The following is a 19,212-nucleotide window of genomic DNA, read 5'->3' on the forward strand; positions in this document are numbered from 1 at the left end:
CATCCTTCTGAGGTCGCTAAAATGAGTACCCAGATTGTTGGGGGCAGTTAACTTACACTTCCTAAACCGCTTAGGGAGTGTTTGAGTGAGTGTGATATAATGCCTTTTGAACTAATACACTGCTTGGGGTTATAGTGATAGGCTCCATAATATTGTTGATACTGCAATGTGAGACATAACTGTTACAGCAGTACTAATGGAGGGCAGATAAAATCTACTAACTCCAAGCAGCCCATCTCTTGAATGTCTTCTTCATGGCTGCTGCACCCTCAGTCTGCTTCTGCTGCTACTGGCTATGCATAGATGCCGTAGCCATGAAGAAGACATTGGAGAAATGGGCTGCTTGGAGCCAGTAAATTTTGCCTGCCTTCCATTAGCACTGTTGCATGGCTCTTTAAAAAAGTGCACCACAAGATTATAACCTTGGTTGCCAATGGGCCATGTCTCTTGATGCAAGTTGTCCTGTTCCAGGTACAGTAGTGGGCTGTAAGTCAATTGTGATTCTTAAATATTTCTTAGTGAAAAGTGAACAGAAATCTTAAGCCAGAGAAGGACAACTATACCAGGAGTAGCAGATTAATTTTTTTACTACTTTTTCCTTTTCCAGCAGCCTACTAACACTCCAGAACTGGATGTGACACGAGGTCACTTCCAGTTTCATTTAAAAATGACTGATTTTTGAGAGGAGTGAAAGGGCAGTGTGTGTGTTGGGGGGGGGGAGTAGATCAACAAAACTATCACAATTTTACAGCAGTTTGGATCCATTTTGGCTTATTTGGTGTCTGTGTGTGGGATTGCAGCATGAGCCAGCAGGATCACATAAATGCCCCAGGTGCTACATGTGACCTTCAATCTGCACTTTCTCCACCACTGTCTTAAGTAGATTGTGTCAAAGTAGGTACCACTTTGATGACTGTATTATAATAACTTAGAGGGCTGTGCTCCCAGTTCTCTCTTTTGCTTTATGGTACACCTAGCTATCCTAAATTACATAACATCTGTGTCCAGTTAGATTCAGATTCTATGCCCACAAGTATGTGGTTATTGTTAAATACTTAAAAGTTAACCTATAGACTGACAGAATGTTAGGTGCAAGGGTCCAATACTGAAAGGAAAGGGCAGCAGCCCTTTGGGTCTCATGGATCTCTCTGGGTCCTCAGTGTACATAATGAAATTGTATATTGCCAGTATTGTTTGCATTCTAGTTGTCACTTTGGACTTTTGCAGAATTCTCTGGCCTATCTATTTCATCCAGCTACAATCAGATTGTCTTGGCAACACATGAGGATAATGCAAGCTTTGATGTGTCAAGGAGAGCACAAGAGAGCCCTTCGATATGTACAAACAATGAAACCATCCATGATGAGCAGCAGTGAAGTTATGCTTCACCTAACTGTCTTGCTGTTTAACAGGTAAAACATGGATAGCAAATTCTTTCTTTGCTCTTTTAAATGCTGAGCTGCAGTGTTCATGAACAAAAATACTCCCCAATTTTTTTTTAAAAAAATTAACTTATTATCAAATGATTGTTCATTTTTAGTAGCACATATTGGAGATATTTCCTAAACCTTTGGAATACTTTTAGTACTACAGTAGTAGTAATGTAATTTTAATGTAGAAAATCTATCACAACTTTAATCTGCATTTCAAAAATCAATTTCAGTTGTATGGTAGAAGCTTGGAGTGTGTTGCGACAGCATTCTACTAGGTTAAATGCAGAGGAGATGCTCAAACATGTATATGAAATCTGTCAGGACCTGGGGCTCATGGAGGATCTGCTGAAATTACCATTCACAGAAACTGAACAGGTAAGCTGTGACACAAATAGCTTCTCAAAATACACTTCTAGATCTAAAAAGGCGATTGAAAGCACTATAACAAATAAGTATGCAAATATCACAATACAAGCACTATGTTTTTGCATAATTAGACCCTAATGACTATAGAAATGAAATATAATATTTTAAATCTTTTCTAGGAGTGTTTACAGAAGTTTTTGCAAACAAGTGCTGGTGTTAACAATCACGAGTTCCTATTAGTACACCACCTCCAGCATGCAAACTATATTCCTGCACTGCAGTTAAATCAATCATTGAAGAATAATCTCATGGTAAGCCTTAATATTTATGTCAGTATGAGAGAAACTGGTCTGTTTGCCCTGGACATTTGCTTTGATCTATTCTGAAAAGTTAGGTTGAAAATCTAATTTGTTTAGATTCTTAAATGATTACTTTTTAATCACCGTTTTTCACTTTACCATATAAGTAATGTTAAACAAAACTTTCCCCTCCCTCTCATCCTTGTTAAAATTACAAACCAGTAACTTGTCCATAAATCTTCCTATTGTCATGGCATGAATAACACATTCATATGTAGATCTATACAATTTGTGTAACTGCTGCTCTTCACATCATGGTTTTATGGGATTAATTGATTTAGTGCCCATTTTAAAAGATTTTTTAAAAAGTAATAGTATCTTTCAGTTTGTGAAATGTTGATTTAGAATTTCTCCTCACTGTTCCGTTAATCAGAATGATCGTGATCCACGATGGAAAGAGAGATCAGTTGTCAGAAACTCTATATTAGACCAGTACGGGAAAGTCCTTCCCAGGGTACAAAGGAAGCTGGCTGCAGAGCGAGCCAAGCCCTACCATTTGTCATCTTCAATACGGCGGGAAAGTAAGCCTTTCATTACAGTGCAGATTCGTGACTTTTTATTCTTAAAATGAAATTTTGAAATTTTAGAAACTCAGTTGTAATGCCAATTTTCTTTATTTTTTCCTTCATAGTTTTGAGGCCAAAGCCTTTATCAACAGTCGCAAAGCAGGCTGCTCCAGGAAATGTAGTTACAAAAGCAACTTTCATCAATAATGTACTGTCCAAAATTGGAGAGGTGTGGGTAGGAACTGAACAGAAAAATAAATCATTTCAGAATGAAATGTAAGTATTCTTTGTGTTACATTAGGGAATAACTGATTTGTACTGCTCACTTCCAGTGCTAAAATACATAGGAACATCAAATCAGTGTTCCATAGTTCTTCACCTTGCTTCCATTAATCACTAATAGTAGCCTGGTATTCTATAAGTGTGCCTTTCAGTTATAGAAACATTCATCCATTTTGTAGAGCAAGTTCCCATAGTTCTACAGTGTGCTAAACTATGTGTTTGTAATGACGAGAAAAGAATTGTTGAATTCATATATGAGTATCATTTCTGCTATGACTTTGGCCTCTCACCTGTTTTCCAAATCTAGAAGTGAAGAACCACCACCTAGCATGTCCTGTACTAATACGGAGTTACCTGATCCATTTCTTGGAACACCAGTTACTAAATCACTACGAAAATGTTCTAGGTAAAAGTTCTTAAATCTGAAATACACCTAAAGCTCAATAGGGATTTATAACCTTGCGGTGCTTTCCTGATCTAGTAACATAAGCAACAATACTTGCATATAGTTGTATAGCTGGGAATTGATTGGTGAATTTGTAACATACAGTTGATAGTTGCCTTGAATTAAATTTTATTTGTAGATCGTCTTAAAAATTTAAGAGTTCAATTTTAGGTTTTGCTATTTAAGGAGAGCTTTTCTGTGTATTGGGAAAGAATGTATATATAATTAAGAGCAGAGAGGAGAAACTTTATGTATAAACTAAATAACTAGTTAAGTATGAGAAGCTGGCTGAGGAGGGAGAGGGATTTTTTAGCTGTTTTTGTTTAGTGTTTTCTTCCATGTATTTTTCTTTTATTTTTTAAATAAAAAATAATAATAAAACTTTTATTTGTATCCCGCTTTTCTGCTGCAAGAGAATCAAAGCAGCTTACATGTTAAAACAGCACCAATATACAGTACACGATACATATACAATACAATATCTACCCCCCCTTAAAAAAGAATTAAACATAATATAATTAAAATTGATCTGTTAAAATAGAGTATTGTCAACAGTACAATAGTCCAATGGACAAAATGGTGGCATGCTACTTAAGAAGGGGAGAATTCATAGCTGAGTCATTTTATTCAGGGAAGGCCTGCCGGAAGAGATCTGTCTTAACAGCTTTTTAAAAGCTGTCTATGCATGTGATTATATGGATCTCTTCCAGCAAGTCATTCCACAGTCTGGAAGCAGTTGCGGAAAATGTCCTCTGGGAGGTTGCAGTTAGTCTAGTCTTTATCGGCTGCAATAAGTTCCTCCCAGAGGGTGCAGGGTGGAAGTAGGCAATCCCTAGATAGGTTGGACCCAAGCCATGTAGGGCTTTAAAGGTCATAACCAACACCTTGTACTGTGCCCGGAAGCCAATAGACAGCCAGTGGAGTGACTTTAAGATGGGTGTTATGTGATCATTCCTAGATTTTCCAGTGACCAATCTTTTAATTGTCTTTGTGGTAGTTTCTGCTTTTTCTGTAATAATGAAACATGTATATATATATATATATATATATATATATATATATATACTGTATATATATCGAGAAAGAGAGTTCTAGTAATGTCTATATATAAGGAGTTCTAGTAATGTCTATTCCATGGTACCAAACTAAAATGACATGTGAACTATGTGTTTGTAATGTTGAGAAAATAATCCTTAAATTCATATATGAGTATCATTTCTGCTAAGACTTTGGCTTCTCACCTGTTTTCCAAATCTAGAAGTGAAGGAGTAGTATTAAAAACATATTTTTATTAATATAATAATAAAAACATAAATTAGAAGCATGAAAGTAGATTTTATTAATATAAAACAACTTAACTTTTTCAACTCTAAAATATTTACAGATTGCTTGACTTGATGGTCCAGCCTATTTCTCTTGATTCACCACCCCTTCGGAGTAATTTACAGATGTCGCCAAGAGTTTCTGCTTCCTGCATGCTTTCAAGTCCATTGCATTCCAACCCTCGATGCTCCTTAAGAACATTACTACATAAGAACATTACAAGAGCTCCCGAATTAAAATTACTGGAAACACCCCCTGTTGTTAAGGTATTTAAAATGGTGAAAGTTTCACAAACCTGTCTGGTTTATAGGCTGAAGCCTGTCACTACATAGCACTTCTGCTAACCTGGATTTTTAGTTCACCCATTTTAAGATGTTTTCTCCTCCCCTTAGAGAGCTAAAGCTTTGACATCTACATCTTCCTCTGGTTTCCCTGGTTTTGCCCCTCAGTCTATTCTGAGATCAAGTCTTCGCACTACTCCTTTAGCTACTCCAACCGCATCTCCAGGAAGGTCTGTTACACCACCTGTACGTGCAAAAGAAACAAAAATTTCATTTATGGAAGAAAACAAAGCTTCACAGTGGACTGCTCCAGTAAGTTGAAAGAAATGTATGCTGGAGAAAATAATAACCTGACTGATTATCTGAAGTATGGGAATGAAGCCAATGCCAACTCTGCTTGCAGAGAACCAAAGAAATCTAGATTCCATCTAGGGAACCATTGTTGTTACTTCGCAAAAAATGAGAGGGAGGGTAAGACAAACGGGGCCAAATTCACTTGTTTCTGCATGAATGGGATGCAAGTGAATGTGAGGTCTAATGAAGAGGTGTCAGGCAAGCTCAGAAAGCAGGGGCACAATGCTTTTTACAGGTCCCTTCCATGTACAGGCTCTGTATGGTAGCATAAGAGCAAATAATAATAATAATAATAAGTTTTATTTATAAACCGCTGTTCTGTGTTGATCATAGCGGTATACAGGTATAAATTGCAATATCAAATACAAAATACAGGATAAAAATTGCAATACATTAATAAAACTTCAATAAAAACATTTCAGAATACAGATTAAAACCATACATCATATCTACCATATCTACAGAATACCTAATGTAAGCTACCTTTAGTGTTCAGTTTGTAAGGCAACTACAGTTAACACTTCCCTGCAATAATATGAAATAGAAAGTTGCTAAATAAAATTGTCAGTAATGCATTTTCTTCTCTTTTTTTGAATTTTTTATTTTTTTATTATAAAAAACAAATTACATACAAACAAACAAAAAACCCAACAGCACACAAATACATTCATTAAAATTTGACAAAATTCTTCTAATACAACTTGTGTGTAAATTTGTTATTCATATAAATAATTATAATTACTAGTAATAGTACTCATAATTGTCATTAATATTTTCATTATATTGCCTCTTCTCTCATTCACAGTGAGGGGAACTTCTTTCTTTATAGACTTCATTTACTATAATCAACTTACTATTGTATTCTAATTATGTGCAGATATCATAGGAATTAACTCCTATCATTCTTCCATCTATCATACTACACATACCCTAATAATTATCCCTATATTCATTCTACTTTACTTGTCTACATTCATACCTACATGCCAAAGTTACTTCACATTCAACCAGACACACACATTTAGTTTTATGACCTTGCATTTTTTTCTCTGAAGCTTAAAATAGCTGCATGGTCCCTGCTTCAATTGATTTCAATTCAGTTCAATTTATTTCTAGAACTAGAGCCTTCCTTCTGCTATCTCTGAACTTTGGCTTCATTGGCTTCAGAGTGGCAAGAGGCAGGTCTCCATGGAATCATCCTCTAAGACAGAAATCAGTTGCAGAGCAGAGAACAAAGGAGCAAAGTACATTGGAGTTGTAAGCAAACACAAATGCAGGGACTCACAGGACAAGTTACACGTGGCTTATTTGGAGAACTGGGAGGAGCTTTACTATTCCCATGAAGAGCACAAAAAGACACAGTTTGCTTTGTCTGCTTAGATAAATAATTGGGCTAGATCCTCAATTGCAAGGCTTGCTCCTTCATGAACTGCCACTTCTCTTGTGTCTTTGAGGAAGGCAGTCTGGAGTCAGGTGGTAAAATGTCAAGTAAACATTTAGGCATACATGTTTCTGAAAATTGAGAAGTTTTGTGTGGCAATTAACTTTTTTTACAGTGAAAATTCTTTGAGTTAACATCTTAATTCAGAAACACCCACATCAGATGTGCAAAATCTGTGTGTGGTTGTTTAATTTCAGTAGAAGAAGCTCACATATCCAAAACAACATGCTTACATCTGAATGCTTAAAGTAAATGTTTTCTCATATGCTCCTTTTGAACTTAGGCATTCAGTACTTTTTCTGTTGAGAAAATTATCTGTTCACTGGAAAAACTGAGATACTTATCTATTATAATTTGTCTTTTTTCTTCCTCAAGGTGATGGATTATAAAGCAAAACACAGTGAAGTTTCATCTGACTATAATACTGACATACAACTGGAGGATGTGTGGACTAAGAATAGAAAAACTCATTGCTTCTCCATGAACAGTCTTCATGAAGAGCATGAAGATATGAACTTATCATTAGAATTTATACAAGGTGATCATTTAGATAAAAATGGAGACTCAAAAGGAACTCACAACACTGATGGCAAGTCTGCACAGCCAACTTCAAAGTACTATGATTCAAAATTACCAGTTGACTACGGAAGTAATACCTTTGTTCTTGCTCAGACAACTCATTTTTTCTCTGAAGACACTGTAAATATATTAAGGTCAGCTGAGAAGGATGACAATGAGACAGCTGAAATTGATCCTTTACAAATGGAACAACAAATATCACCAGAAGTAAAACAATCAGTTGGTATGTGTCCTGTGACCTAATTACCTACAGACATAATGGCAAAGGCAGCAAGAGAATGTTGAAACAGATCAAAATTCCAGTTATTCTATCATTGGTTCCATAACATTGGTAAATTGGGGATAGTACGAAATAATGGAGGCAGCCAAATCTAGTACCACCAACTTTATCTCTAGTGTCTGGAGAGAAACAGGTTCTTTAAATATGAAGGTCCTGTCCATTGGCAATAATGGAACATGAGGTTCCTTTCTTTTTAATATCCACGGTAGGGGAGGGGTCTGGGACAGAATATCTGCCAAAATGGAGGGCCAATTGTATTTTCTTTTTCTTTAACAGTAAACTTGGATAGCTCTGTATGTCAGTTTAGAAGCAGACTAGATCCATGAAAAAATAGAAAATGTCCTTTACATATTCAGGGAACACCTTTGATACACAGGAGTAAAAAAAACAAACAAATGTAAATTAGAAGAAAGCATGTACAGTTAGATTTAGATGGCAGTTAGTTGATAGGGTAGCTCCAAACAAGTCTTCTCTGGTCAAATGATGCCCTCTGTACATTTTGTACTACAACTCCCAAGATCCCTTGGAGCTTGTAGGAATACTGAAGGGCACCAATGTCAGGAAATCTGATTTAAATTAAAGAAACCAGAGATCAGTTAGTTATTATCTTCTCTTGCAGGAAGTGTACACTGCAACACCCGTTACAGATCCTGTTTTAAAATTAACAAATTATGTTCTGCTGCTTTAAAAATATGTGAAATTGTTCCATCACAGCAGTCTGTAGCTATGGTTCTTTTAAGTTACTGTAATACACAGCTGTTTTCTTCTGTTACGAAAAAAATTAATACAGTGCGGCGCCCGCGTTATACACGGGCATGCTATGTGCAGCTTTGAGCTTACGGGGCTCAAGGGGCGGCGCGTCCCATTCAGATGCCGCACCGCCGCGTGCACGAGCCCCATTCAAGTGAATGGGGCTCAAGCATAGGCAGAATTCGCCTTATGCGGGGGGGTCCGGAACGGATCCCCTGCGTAAGGCAAGGGTCCACTGTATATCATTGCAAGGGCCCTGCAAGCAACTTTGCCTTTAGTGACTGCCTTTCCTTTGGACGAATCAGACAAAATTCTCCTGACAAACTTCAAAAGAAAATAACTTCATGTGCTACCTCACACAGAGACCACTGGAGTTTGAAAAAAGCAGAAGAAGTGAGAAAGATTTATGTTTCTCCTGCCTTCCTCTGAGCTTACCACAATGTTAGTCTAGTCTAGTTAGTTAGTTATATGCAGATTGTCATGCATTTATATAATTAGCCCATGGTCAGCTACTAAAATCAGAACATTTAGCTTGCCTTCAAATTTCTGTTTAACAGAAGTAAACATCTGAGTTTCCTTAAGGTCTTTCCTCTGCTTTTTAGAAGCTGTGTGTATTAGTTTTTTTAAAAAAATTATACTGCAATTTCTGTTCATAGGATTGCCTGAAACGGAACATGACACACAGCCTAAGGACAGCATGTTGGCGATGGACCACTTAAATGCTGTTCAAGACACTGTAGATTCTTTTGTGCCTCCTGATGAAAGGTGAATATGCTTAAGTATATAAAGCTGGTTTTGAAGGGTAGCTTTTTCGTTCATATTCTTGACTGCTTTGATTTTGATGTGAGTAAGGGAAGGAAGGCCACAGGTGGAGCTATTTTGGGGTGGTCTGCATGGGCAAAAAGGCCCGTGTTCTCCCCAGCCTTGCATCATCCAGTTCAGATGACACAGGCTGAAACGCCAAAGGAAGGATCAGACTCAATCCAGCCAGACCCTGTCATCTGAACTAGATGATGTGAGGCTGGGGAGAACACGGACATGGGTTGATAGCCTTTACCCCAAGTCAGTTTGAACCCTGGTTTGCCACGGTTTCCAGGAAACTCCATGGCAAAGTCCTGCTGTTTATATGACCCCGCCCTGCACTCCATACCTTGCTGCACCGTGGCTGGCATTGAGAAGCCCCCTGTTGTCACATCTGGCATTGAAATGGGGTGCCTGGCCACATGATTGCAGCCAGACGCCCCATTTCTGCATTGAATGTAGGAACAGGGACTTCTCAGTAACAGCCACAACACAGCAAGGTAAGGAGCATGAACCAGTAGTGGGTCTCAGGTCAGCACAGGGACAGATGTGTAAAAACCTACCCGGCCCAGGGACCGATCCCAGTGAGCACCAGGACCAGCATAGCATGGGCTCAGCCTGTGCCATCCTACTCTGTATGCTCAGCGCCTATGAAGCCTTTTTCATTTATATTTCTTATTCTTGTTTTCTGAAGAATGCTTATAGTTACAAACTGTTACCTTATGATAAAGTTCATAAAGAGTTTTGACAGCTTCTGATATAGCTTTGAGATCATTTTTTTACTTATATACTATTTGGCTCACTTTTTGTGTCATCATGCCCTTTAGTTTAAAAAAAAAAGCAAAAAATGCAGCCTCCAAAAACCAATTTTGTAGCCCACAGAAGAATTCTGACTTTTAAAATAATGGACAAATGTATCTCTTGAAGGGGTGCAGTTTTCATCTGAAATAAAGTTTGCACCACACATCATATCGTAGCCAATTATCCATCTTTTAAAGTCTGAGGAAGTTAGAGTTTGGGGTTGTTTCAAATGGAAGTAGGCAGCATGGAGTAGTGGTTTGAGCATTGGACCACTGCTCTGGAGGACTACGACTCTGGAGACCAGGGTTTGAATCCTTGTGTGGCTATGGAAATGGGTTATCTTGGGTGAGCCACACACACTTGATAGCAGGTACATTTCTATATTGCTTGTCGGTGCACTTAAGCATTCCCCAAACGGTTTACAATCTGTAAGCTAATTGCCCCCAACAAGCTGGGTATTCATTTTAGTGACTTATGAAAGGATGACAGGCTGAGACGATCCTGAGCCCCTGACTGGTAAAGAAAATCTTGTGATAGAGTCACCTTCAGCTTGTCATAAATCAGAAATTACTTGAAGGCAAACAACAACAAAAGTAAGGTTCTGATAATTTCTGGTTGCTTACCTTTTAAAGGGTTGTAGCTCCCAGAGTGTTCAGAGGATGTAAAAATGGTCCCTGGAGCATAGCCACCGTTACCTTAGTACAGTGGGCACTTCTCTTATGTGGGGGATCCATTCCGGACCCTCCCCCCAACTAAGAGAAAAGCACGTAAGCTCAAGCCCCATAAGAAGCAGTGGGGCTCATGCCCGTGGCATGCCATGGGGCACGCACCATAGGCACATGTCCCATTACTCCTACCGTGGTGCGGGAGGCTTTTTTCTGGCATGGCTTCCAGCATATGCTGGAAGCTGCATATGGTGCGCCCGCATATGACGTGGGCTCACTGTAGTATGTATTTGAGTTTTGTGCTATAGCCTGTCCTGTGTGAGATAATAGTTATAACAGTGTTCTTGTATTCATTTTCTGTGAAGTAAGCTTTGTATTTATAGGATTTTTCTGTAACTAAATGAGGTTTGCTACTCAGTAAAGGTGCTTTTTGATACTCAGTAATTGTTAATTGAATATACAGGGGTACCCCGGGTTACGAATTTAATTCGTTCCGCCGCCGCTTTCGTAACCCGAAAGGCTTTCGCAAGCCGAAAACCCATAGGCGCTAATGGGGAAAAGCCGCGATTTGGTGCGAAAAAGCGCCGAAAAGCACCAAAATTTATTTCGTAACCCGAAATAACCTTCGTAACCCGGAACAGTTTTTTTCAATTGATTTTTTTCGTAACCCGGAAATTTCGTAAGGTGGCGCATTCGTATCCCGGGGTACCACTGTACAGGATAGTAAGAAATACAGACTTTAACTTTTCGTATTGTGACCCACTTTGTGTCACAAAGACTTGGCAATTTACCAAAAGGGGGGCCCCAGACTTTTCCATAGAACAGTCTTTAGCTCCTGCATTCAACTCAACTGTAGCTATACTGGTTTAAGATGTGTGTTGCCAGAACAGTTTAGTGGTCTTTATAAATATGATTTTTAAACTTTTTTTAAAACTTTAATTGAATGTTTTCTTTTTCTGTATACTAAGTGGAACAGCTGCTATAGAATCCAGTGTGCCATCATTGTTAGATGAAAGGCTTCTTGCTGAGACAAATGCCCAAGCCTTGGAGCCAGCAGGAACAGATGTTGAGTGTATGTATATTTGAATTTATCAGACAAATAAAACTAACAGAAGAGTTTTTCCCATTTGCTTTTATCAGATGAAAGATGCTTTAAATTCCAAGACTATGTAACTGTACTTTCACTGTATGATTTTAACACATGTATTTAAACTTTTGGAAGCCAAGCATATTTATTAATATGATGTGATAGTTTCTGAACTCTTGCCACACCAATGTTTTGATTACACAACATTTTGTATAAGCATATATCCAAAGGGAGCATTCTCTCTCCATATCCCAGAGCCTGCTTATTAAGATAAGTTGTAATGATTATTTAGTATCAGATTTTATTTAAAAGTCTTTTGGAAAAGGCTTGGAGTTATTGTCATCTATTAAGCAAACATATGTTGTTTCTGAAGATCATTTCCTAGAAAAAGTAATCTACAGGCCACTTTCTCTACTCTTCATACTAAACACATAGAAGACAGCATGGAAACTGCCTGTTTTCTGTGCTTCACTGTAGTAAAAGCTGAGTCGAAGCCTTGACAAATTTACTCAAAAGCCCCTGCTTCATATTTGCAGATTGCAAGCAATCAAGAGTCTGTTTAGAGAAAGCCAACTGATGTCTATAATATTGAAAATTATGTGATCAAATATTAGCTTAGCCTTAATCAAAGTACACTTGTCCCTCCATATTAGCTAGAGTTAGGGGCACAAGACTCCCGTGAATATGGAAAAACCACGAATAACAAAAACACCATGTTTTTACCTGAGAGAACACCTCTCTAGGAATCTCTAGGTCTTCTAGTGGAACTCTGTGATCAACGTCTGACAGACACTGACCATAGAAGTGCACTGGAGGAGCTACAAATGCCTAGTAGAGTACTCTCTCTAGGAATCTCTAGGTCTTTCAGTGCAACTTTTAGTTAAAGTTGACCATAGAGTTGCATTGGAGGACCTAGATATTCCTAGAGAGAACATATTAATCAAATCCGTGACTAATCAAATCGGCAAATATCAAAGCCACAAATATGGAGGGATGAGTGTATATTGAAAGGATGTCTAATATCACTGTTTTTAAAATAAGAATATCGTGGTGGAGTATCTCAGACATTTTGGGATGTGGTGGCTCAGTGGTTAAAGATGCTGGCTCTGACGATTGCAAGATTGGCAGGTCAAGACCCAGGTGCCACATGATGGAGTGAGCTCCTGTCACTAGTCCCAGCTTCTGCCAACCTAGCAATTTGAAAGCATGTAAAAGTGCAAGTAAATAGGTACCACTTCAGTGGGAAGGTAACAGTGTTCTGTGCGGTCATGCTGGTCACATGATCATAAAGTTGTCTTTGACAACGCTGGCTCTTTGGCTTAGTAACAGAGATGAGCACCACCCCCTGCAGGTGGACACAACTAGACAATCACGTCAAAGGGAAAACGTTTATCTTTTTATCTCAGACACTGAAAAACCTATAATTGTTACTATTTTGTTTTACTTGGGACTAGGAAGTACTTAGGTAGCTTTATATTAATTGAGATGTGCAATAGTTTATAACAGTTGCAATACTTTTACCTCAGTAATGATGAGAGGCTTAAAATGTTCCTTAACATTTTAAGGTAGATGGTAGATGGATTTTATTTTTTTAAAAACCCTATCACTAATAAAAAGTATTAATTCAGAAATAATAAGTGAGATAAATAATGGGAGGAAAATACTTTTTCAGCTATCATCAGTATTCCTGATAGTGAAGACATGGCCAGTATTCATTCCACAAATGAACTTGATGAAGTAGTAGTAGATGAAGATAAAGCAGAAGCTGTCAGAGGTGAAAATACAATAATACTGCAAGAAAAAGCACCACCTCATAGTGAACCTGAAATTCAAGAAGGGAAAGTAAGTAAAATCCATACTTAATACTAGCACATTATTTGAAAACAGTTACTGTGTTTGGAATTGTTTTACCAGTATAAATGCTTCCAAATTTCTTTTTATAGTCAATGATCTGGATATATATATATGTTACTATAATGATGTGTGAGTGTATTACAGTAAAAAAATAATAATCATAAATTGTTATTAGGAAGTGGCAGTTGTATCCATAGATGCTAAAGGTCAGTTCTTTCACCCTCCATGTGGATCCTATAGTTGCTCCATTTGAATTAGTGTATTCAATCAAGTTAGTGGGGTATAGCTTTTAAACAGTTTGATTCTTTCTCTAAACTCTAAAGTACATTCTGGAAAACATTATATTGGAACTGATTTCATACACTTTTTGTTCTTTAGGTCACTGGAGACAGAAAACATGGAGCCTCAGTTTCAGAAACTGTTGTGGAAGGGTTCCCAAGCGTTCAGCTGAGTCCCTCAAACAATCTTACATTTCAGTACACCTGTGATACTGTGGAGCAACAAATCACATGTGAATTTCTTGATAAAGATACTGAAGAACCTAACTTTACTGAAGGAGAAGGAGAGCTTGTTCTGTCACAGAACAATTTTTCTTTAATATTAGAAGGGGATGAAGAAGCTGAGATAGACTCTGCTGTATTGGATACTTCTCTTAGATCAGCTGAACCAAAAGAAGATGAGTGCACAAATGGTGCTGGAAATAACAACAAAGAACTTATTACAAATTCCGTGTCCACAGTAACTAATGACGAGATCTCTCAAAATACTGCTGAAGTACTGCCCTATGTACCTGAACCTATTCAGATGGCTATTGCTGAAAACCTTTTAGATGTAATAAAGGACACAAGAAATAAAGAACTTTCCACTGAAGTAGTAGAACAAACTCTTCATGAAGGCATAAGCAAGAAGGTATCAAATTCTCCACAGGTTCCTTTTGAAAAGAAAGATACAAAATTAAATCGAATGGAGAATTTGGTGATGTCTACTACCTGCACAACAGAGCAAATGTCAGATAGACTGAATGTCTCATTGCCTGATGGCCAGCCATTGACAAAGATGAATAAACCAGAAGTGCTGATAGTGCCCACTCGAAGGAGAAGTACTAGACAAGTAAGAAAAACTCTAGGCATTCCTGAAAGCCTTCCTGTAAGGTCTGAAGAATCTGAAGAACAGCAGATACTCCAGACTTCAGCTTTTACAGTAAGCAATGCCAAAAAAGCAAAGGAATGTGACTTAGAAGTGTTGGCAAATGTTCAGACTGTTGCACAGGAGTTTCAAGCAACCATTACTCCAAAAAGAGGGGTGAAAAAACAAAGAAAACTTGCATCAGAACTTCATGAGCATCCAAATGAGCAGCCATCTTCTGCTCTCAGAAGAACTTCTAGAACTACAAGAAGCTTAAGAGATCAGGAAGGTAGTCAGTTTATCATTGATCATACAATACAGATGACAGTCAATCCTAAAAGTGCAAAGAAACTAAAAAACATTGCTTTCCAACTCACAGAAAATGTAATTTCAAATACAATAGAACCACATGAACAGCAGCTGAGTCCAAAACCAAGGAGGAGGACAAGAAAGCATGACATACTGAAAGTAACACCTGAGACAGAAAAAGAATCTGGGAAGCTACCATCAACTACACCAATTAAAAGGACTAGAACTAGAAAGTCCAGTCTGCCAGAAGTAACATCTGAACATGATGTACAGCCAAATCAACTACTGACACCTGTCCCAACTGAACAAGCAAAAGCACGGATTACAAGCGTGTCAGGAACAGAACAATCAACTATACGACGTAAAAGAGGCAGACCAAGAAAGAATCCTTTAAATGTTTCAGCAAATCCGCAGCTAGATTTGTCTCAGCTATCTTCTCCTCCTCCTCCTCTTCCTGCTCCTCAAACAGATTCTAAAACTTCTCTCACTACTAGAAGAAATACTAGAAGTAGAGCATTAAATCAATCAACAGGTACAGGATCTTTATCTTCTCCAGAAGAGTCTGCAGTGTATATTACAAAGAGGAGAACAAAGTTTGCATCTGCAAGTGTAGATACAGAAAAATCTCTTCTAGAAGAGCATTCTGTCCAGTTAAGCAAGACAGTAACTTCAGCAGTGAGTTCTGGGAGAAGACAGTCTAAAATGACAGCAATCAGAAAGAGGAGCAAGCTCCCTTCTCTTTCTGAGAAAGGTACAGAAGAGGAGAAACACTTGGCACAAGAAACCAGTGATCCGGAGGAATTGCAATCTGCAGACATGACCAAACTAAGGCTCACTGAAACAGGGACAACTCTTACGCAGCATGGTACTCACATTAAAAGGACCAGATACAACAAAAAGAATGTGAATGAGAGCCTCTCTCTGGATGATGCTTTCTATTTTTCTCCTCCTCTAACAAAGCTCACTGAAAAATCAAAAGGTACAGTATTTGGATTTTTTCATAGGCATTAAAAGTCTACAGGCAAATAAATTGCTTTCTATGCATGAGCATTGATCAGAATCAAAGCCAAAGGAGTATTGAGGATTTTACTGCTCTATATTGGTTGCATGGATACAGAGAGTACAGCTGGAAAGAGTATGACCTGCCTCCATTCATATAAGGATTACAGTTGGGAATAAGCTGTGCCTTTTCCAATTCCAATCTTGCTAGCAAATCATATGTGAAACATGTCTGCTGTCACTTAGAGACATACAGAGATGTGGATGCACAAGTAAACCCTTTCCCTAAAGTGTGCATCCCAGGGCAACATTTCAAAGGTGGTGTGCTGCATTACCAGTTTTGGCATTAGGGACAGCGCTTGCATGGGGCCCACATTCCTGTACAATTTGTTTTATACACGTAGGCAGGCAGATGCCTGCTTGACTTTTGTTGTTGTTATATGACTTCAAATCATTTCTGACTTAAGTCTACCCTAAGACAAACCTATCATGGGCTTTTCTGGGGCTGAGAATGTGTAACTCACCCAAGGTTACCCAGTGGGTTTCCATGGCCAAGCCTGGAATCAAACCCTGATCTCCAGAGCCGTTGTCCAATGCTCAAGCCACTACACTATCCTGGCTCTGCTTATGACTTAGGTAAGGTAGCACTAAACAGGACAAAAATGCCATACTCTAGTAGGAAAATAGAGAATCGGCATTATTTCCACAGACTCCTGTAAAGAATTATAAGCCAAAATTGTGCATGTGAATTGTGCACTTGCTGGATAATCTCTGGCAGCAGAAAGCAGTATGCTCATGCATACTTGGGAGGTGGAAAAATCAATTTGGCTGAAGGAACCGCCCAGTTCACCCATTTGTTTTGATTACTTCTAAATAAAAGGGTGGTAGAATAGGTCAGTGACTCTCAAATTGACTGTATAAAAGCAAAGAACTGGGCCAAGACACAGGTTACCCTGTGGTGTGCTATGAGCACAGCAGCAGTATATTGGTTTGGGGAACTCAACATGATTGGCAGGGGAGGGAAACATTTTGGGGACACTTTTATTTTGGTGCTTTTTCTCAGATCCTATTGTCCATGTTGATTTGGGGATGAAGGGAGAGTTACAGAATCATAGAATTGTAGAGTTCGAAGAGACCACAAGGGCCATCCAGTTCAGCCCCCTGCCATGAACTCTCAAGCAAAGCATCCCCGACAGATGGCCATCCAGCCTCTGTTTAAAGACCTCCAAGGAAGGAGACTCCACTACACTCTGAGGGACTGTGTTCCACTGTCGCAGCCCTTACTGTCAGGAAGTTCCTCCTAATGTTGAGGTGAAATCTTTTCCTGTAGCTTGCATCCATTGTTCCAGGTCCTGTTCTCTGGAGCAGCAGAAAACAAGCTTGCTCCCTCCTCAATATGACATCCCTTCAAATATTTAAACAGGGCTATCATATCACCTGTTAACCTTCTCTTCTCCAGGCTAAACATCCCCAGCTTGCTAAGCCATTCTTATTGTGTCCCCAGAGTAACTATGGAGGAAATAGAAAGTTGTTTCTAACCAAAATGTAGCCAACATGTAGTGCAAATGTGTGATCTCATATTTTCCTATGACATTAAGAGATCTTAAGTTTACATGAACATATCAACAGTAGTTGAAAAACAGACAATATACTGTGGGATCAGAATTGCTGCACCCCTCCCCCAACTCTGGAAAGAGAGATTACTTAGTTAGCAGGGCTTAATTTGTCTAGAATCTGGTCTTGGTTTAATATAACTATTATCTTATAATACTGACTCTGAAGCATTTACAACAAATCCTGTTCAAAATGGGCAGTTTTGGGAAAATATTGGGAGACAGTGAATGCCAAGACCACTGTCTTCATGAAACAGAGAATTGGATACAGAACTTTTTTTCCAGGAGATACTTCCCACATGCATGTCTGGTAAAGCAGTGTACCAAAAATATTGCAGCTTAGCTGTTCACCTTAAATGGAGATTTTGATTATAGCGTTGAACATCCAGCTTCTCCTCTAAGACTTAACTATTTTCAACAAAAGCAGACTTGTACAAGTATATACCATTGGATCAAAAAAAGAGATTAACTTGATCTATCTACTAGATTGCATAAATCCATGGCCTGGTGTTAGAATCTAACAGTTAGATGGACATTTTAATTGGGTTCACATTGAAATCTGCTTCACACAGAACTCTCCACTTTGCAAGATTTCAGCTAAGGTTTCGAATACTTATTTATAAGTAAAAATAAATATACTTGGTTCCTAATTTTAGGTGAAAAAGAAGTGTCTCCTGTGCAACTCAAAAATTTAGAAGCAGACTTGACTTCTCGATTTGTCTTCTCACCTCCTGTTTTGAGATCCAGGAAAAAACAAATGTCCAGTATTTCAAGGATTGTGGAAGAGTTGGTGAGTTGTTGTTGTTTGCTTCCCTTTTCATACCCAAACTTTCTGTTGCTTCACATATCAGAACAGAGCAAACCAACATATTCAAGTGAAACAGTCTTTTACTTTTCTCTAGGTCACAGATGGGAATTGCATAACCTCAAAGTCCCAATCCCCCCCTCCCAGACGTTTTGCAAACCCAAGAAAAAAATTTCACCCACCAAAAAAAATCTAGATTCCCCCTGCTGCCCAACAAAGAAAGGTAGTATCACACCTCTATGGAAACATCACAGTTCTAAAAACAGAGTGTGCCCCACACCTTGTCTTAGCAGAAAATGTGTGTAGGAGCTGGTGTACTCTGTGAAGGAGGAAAAATGGCTCAGAGCTTGCTGAGTCAACATTAAAGAAAATATTTTTGGCATCCAGTGAGGGTAAAATGGAGCAAAATCCAACAGCAGTGGTAAGGTCTAAAAATTTAATTACAAAAAAGTGTTTAAAAGATAAGGGAAAGGGAAAGGCAAAGAATTTACCAGTCCATTCCCCTCAGATGGGGAGAATGCTAGAAATTAGCATGAATGTGACTTTAAACATTCATCTGAGTGGTTTTAATTCACACCATGCAATTCGATACAAAACTGAAGGGGAGAGAGAAAGGAGCAATCGTCTCTTACCTTGAACAACTGGCACAAGGCAGTAATCTTGTGGAGTGCTCCTTCTGCCTTCCTAATGAAGTACTGCATGCTGTAGCTGTATTAATTGGATTCCAGCCTGTTTCATCACACACTAGGAGGTG

The 19,212-nt window shown here is 38.5% G+C and overlaps 1 protein-coding gene across 2 annotated transcripts in view; it reads left to right on the forward strand.

Moving 5' to 3' along the window:
• Positions 1-19,212, forward strand: part of AHCTF1 (AT-hook containing transcription factor 1) — an 80,496-nt gene that overhangs the window by 59,508 nt on the left and 1,776 nt on the right. The window contains exons 21-34 of one of the 2 annotated variants that reach the window (XM_042452330.1): positions 1,228-1,412; positions 1,664-1,808; positions 1,979-2,110; positions 2,532-2,679; positions 2,790-2,940; positions 3,254-3,352; positions 4,776-4,980; positions 5,107-5,307; positions 7,166-7,592; positions 9,056-9,164; positions 11,635-11,738; positions 13,426-13,595; positions 13,986-16,020; positions 18,310-18,443. In XM_042452330.1, coding sequence (XP_042308264.1) covers positions 1,228-1,412; positions 1,664-1,808; positions 1,979-2,110; positions 2,532-2,679; positions 2,790-2,940; positions 3,254-3,352; positions 4,776-4,980; positions 5,107-5,307; positions 7,166-7,592; positions 9,056-9,164; positions 11,635-11,738; positions 13,426-13,595; positions 13,986-16,020; positions 18,310-18,443 — 4,245 coding nt within the window. The remainder of the gene's footprint in view (positions 1-1,227; positions 1,413-1,663; positions 1,809-1,978; positions 2,111-2,531; positions 2,680-2,789; positions 2,941-3,253; positions 3,353-4,775; positions 4,981-5,106; positions 5,308-7,165; positions 7,593-9,055; positions 9,165-11,634; positions 11,739-13,425; positions 13,596-13,985; positions 16,021-18,309; positions 18,444-19,212) is intronic. The other variant, XM_042452340.1, reaches the window with a different exon arrangement.

Source organism: Sceloporus undulatus, chromosome 1 (genome assembly GCF_019175285.1).
Source record: "Sceloporus undulatus isolate JIND9_A2432 ecotype Alabama chromosome 1, SceUnd_v1.1, whole genome shotgun sequence".
Classification (NCBI taxonomy): domain Eukaryota; kingdom Metazoa; phylum Chordata; class Lepidosauria; order Squamata; family Phrynosomatidae; genus Sceloporus; species Sceloporus undulatus.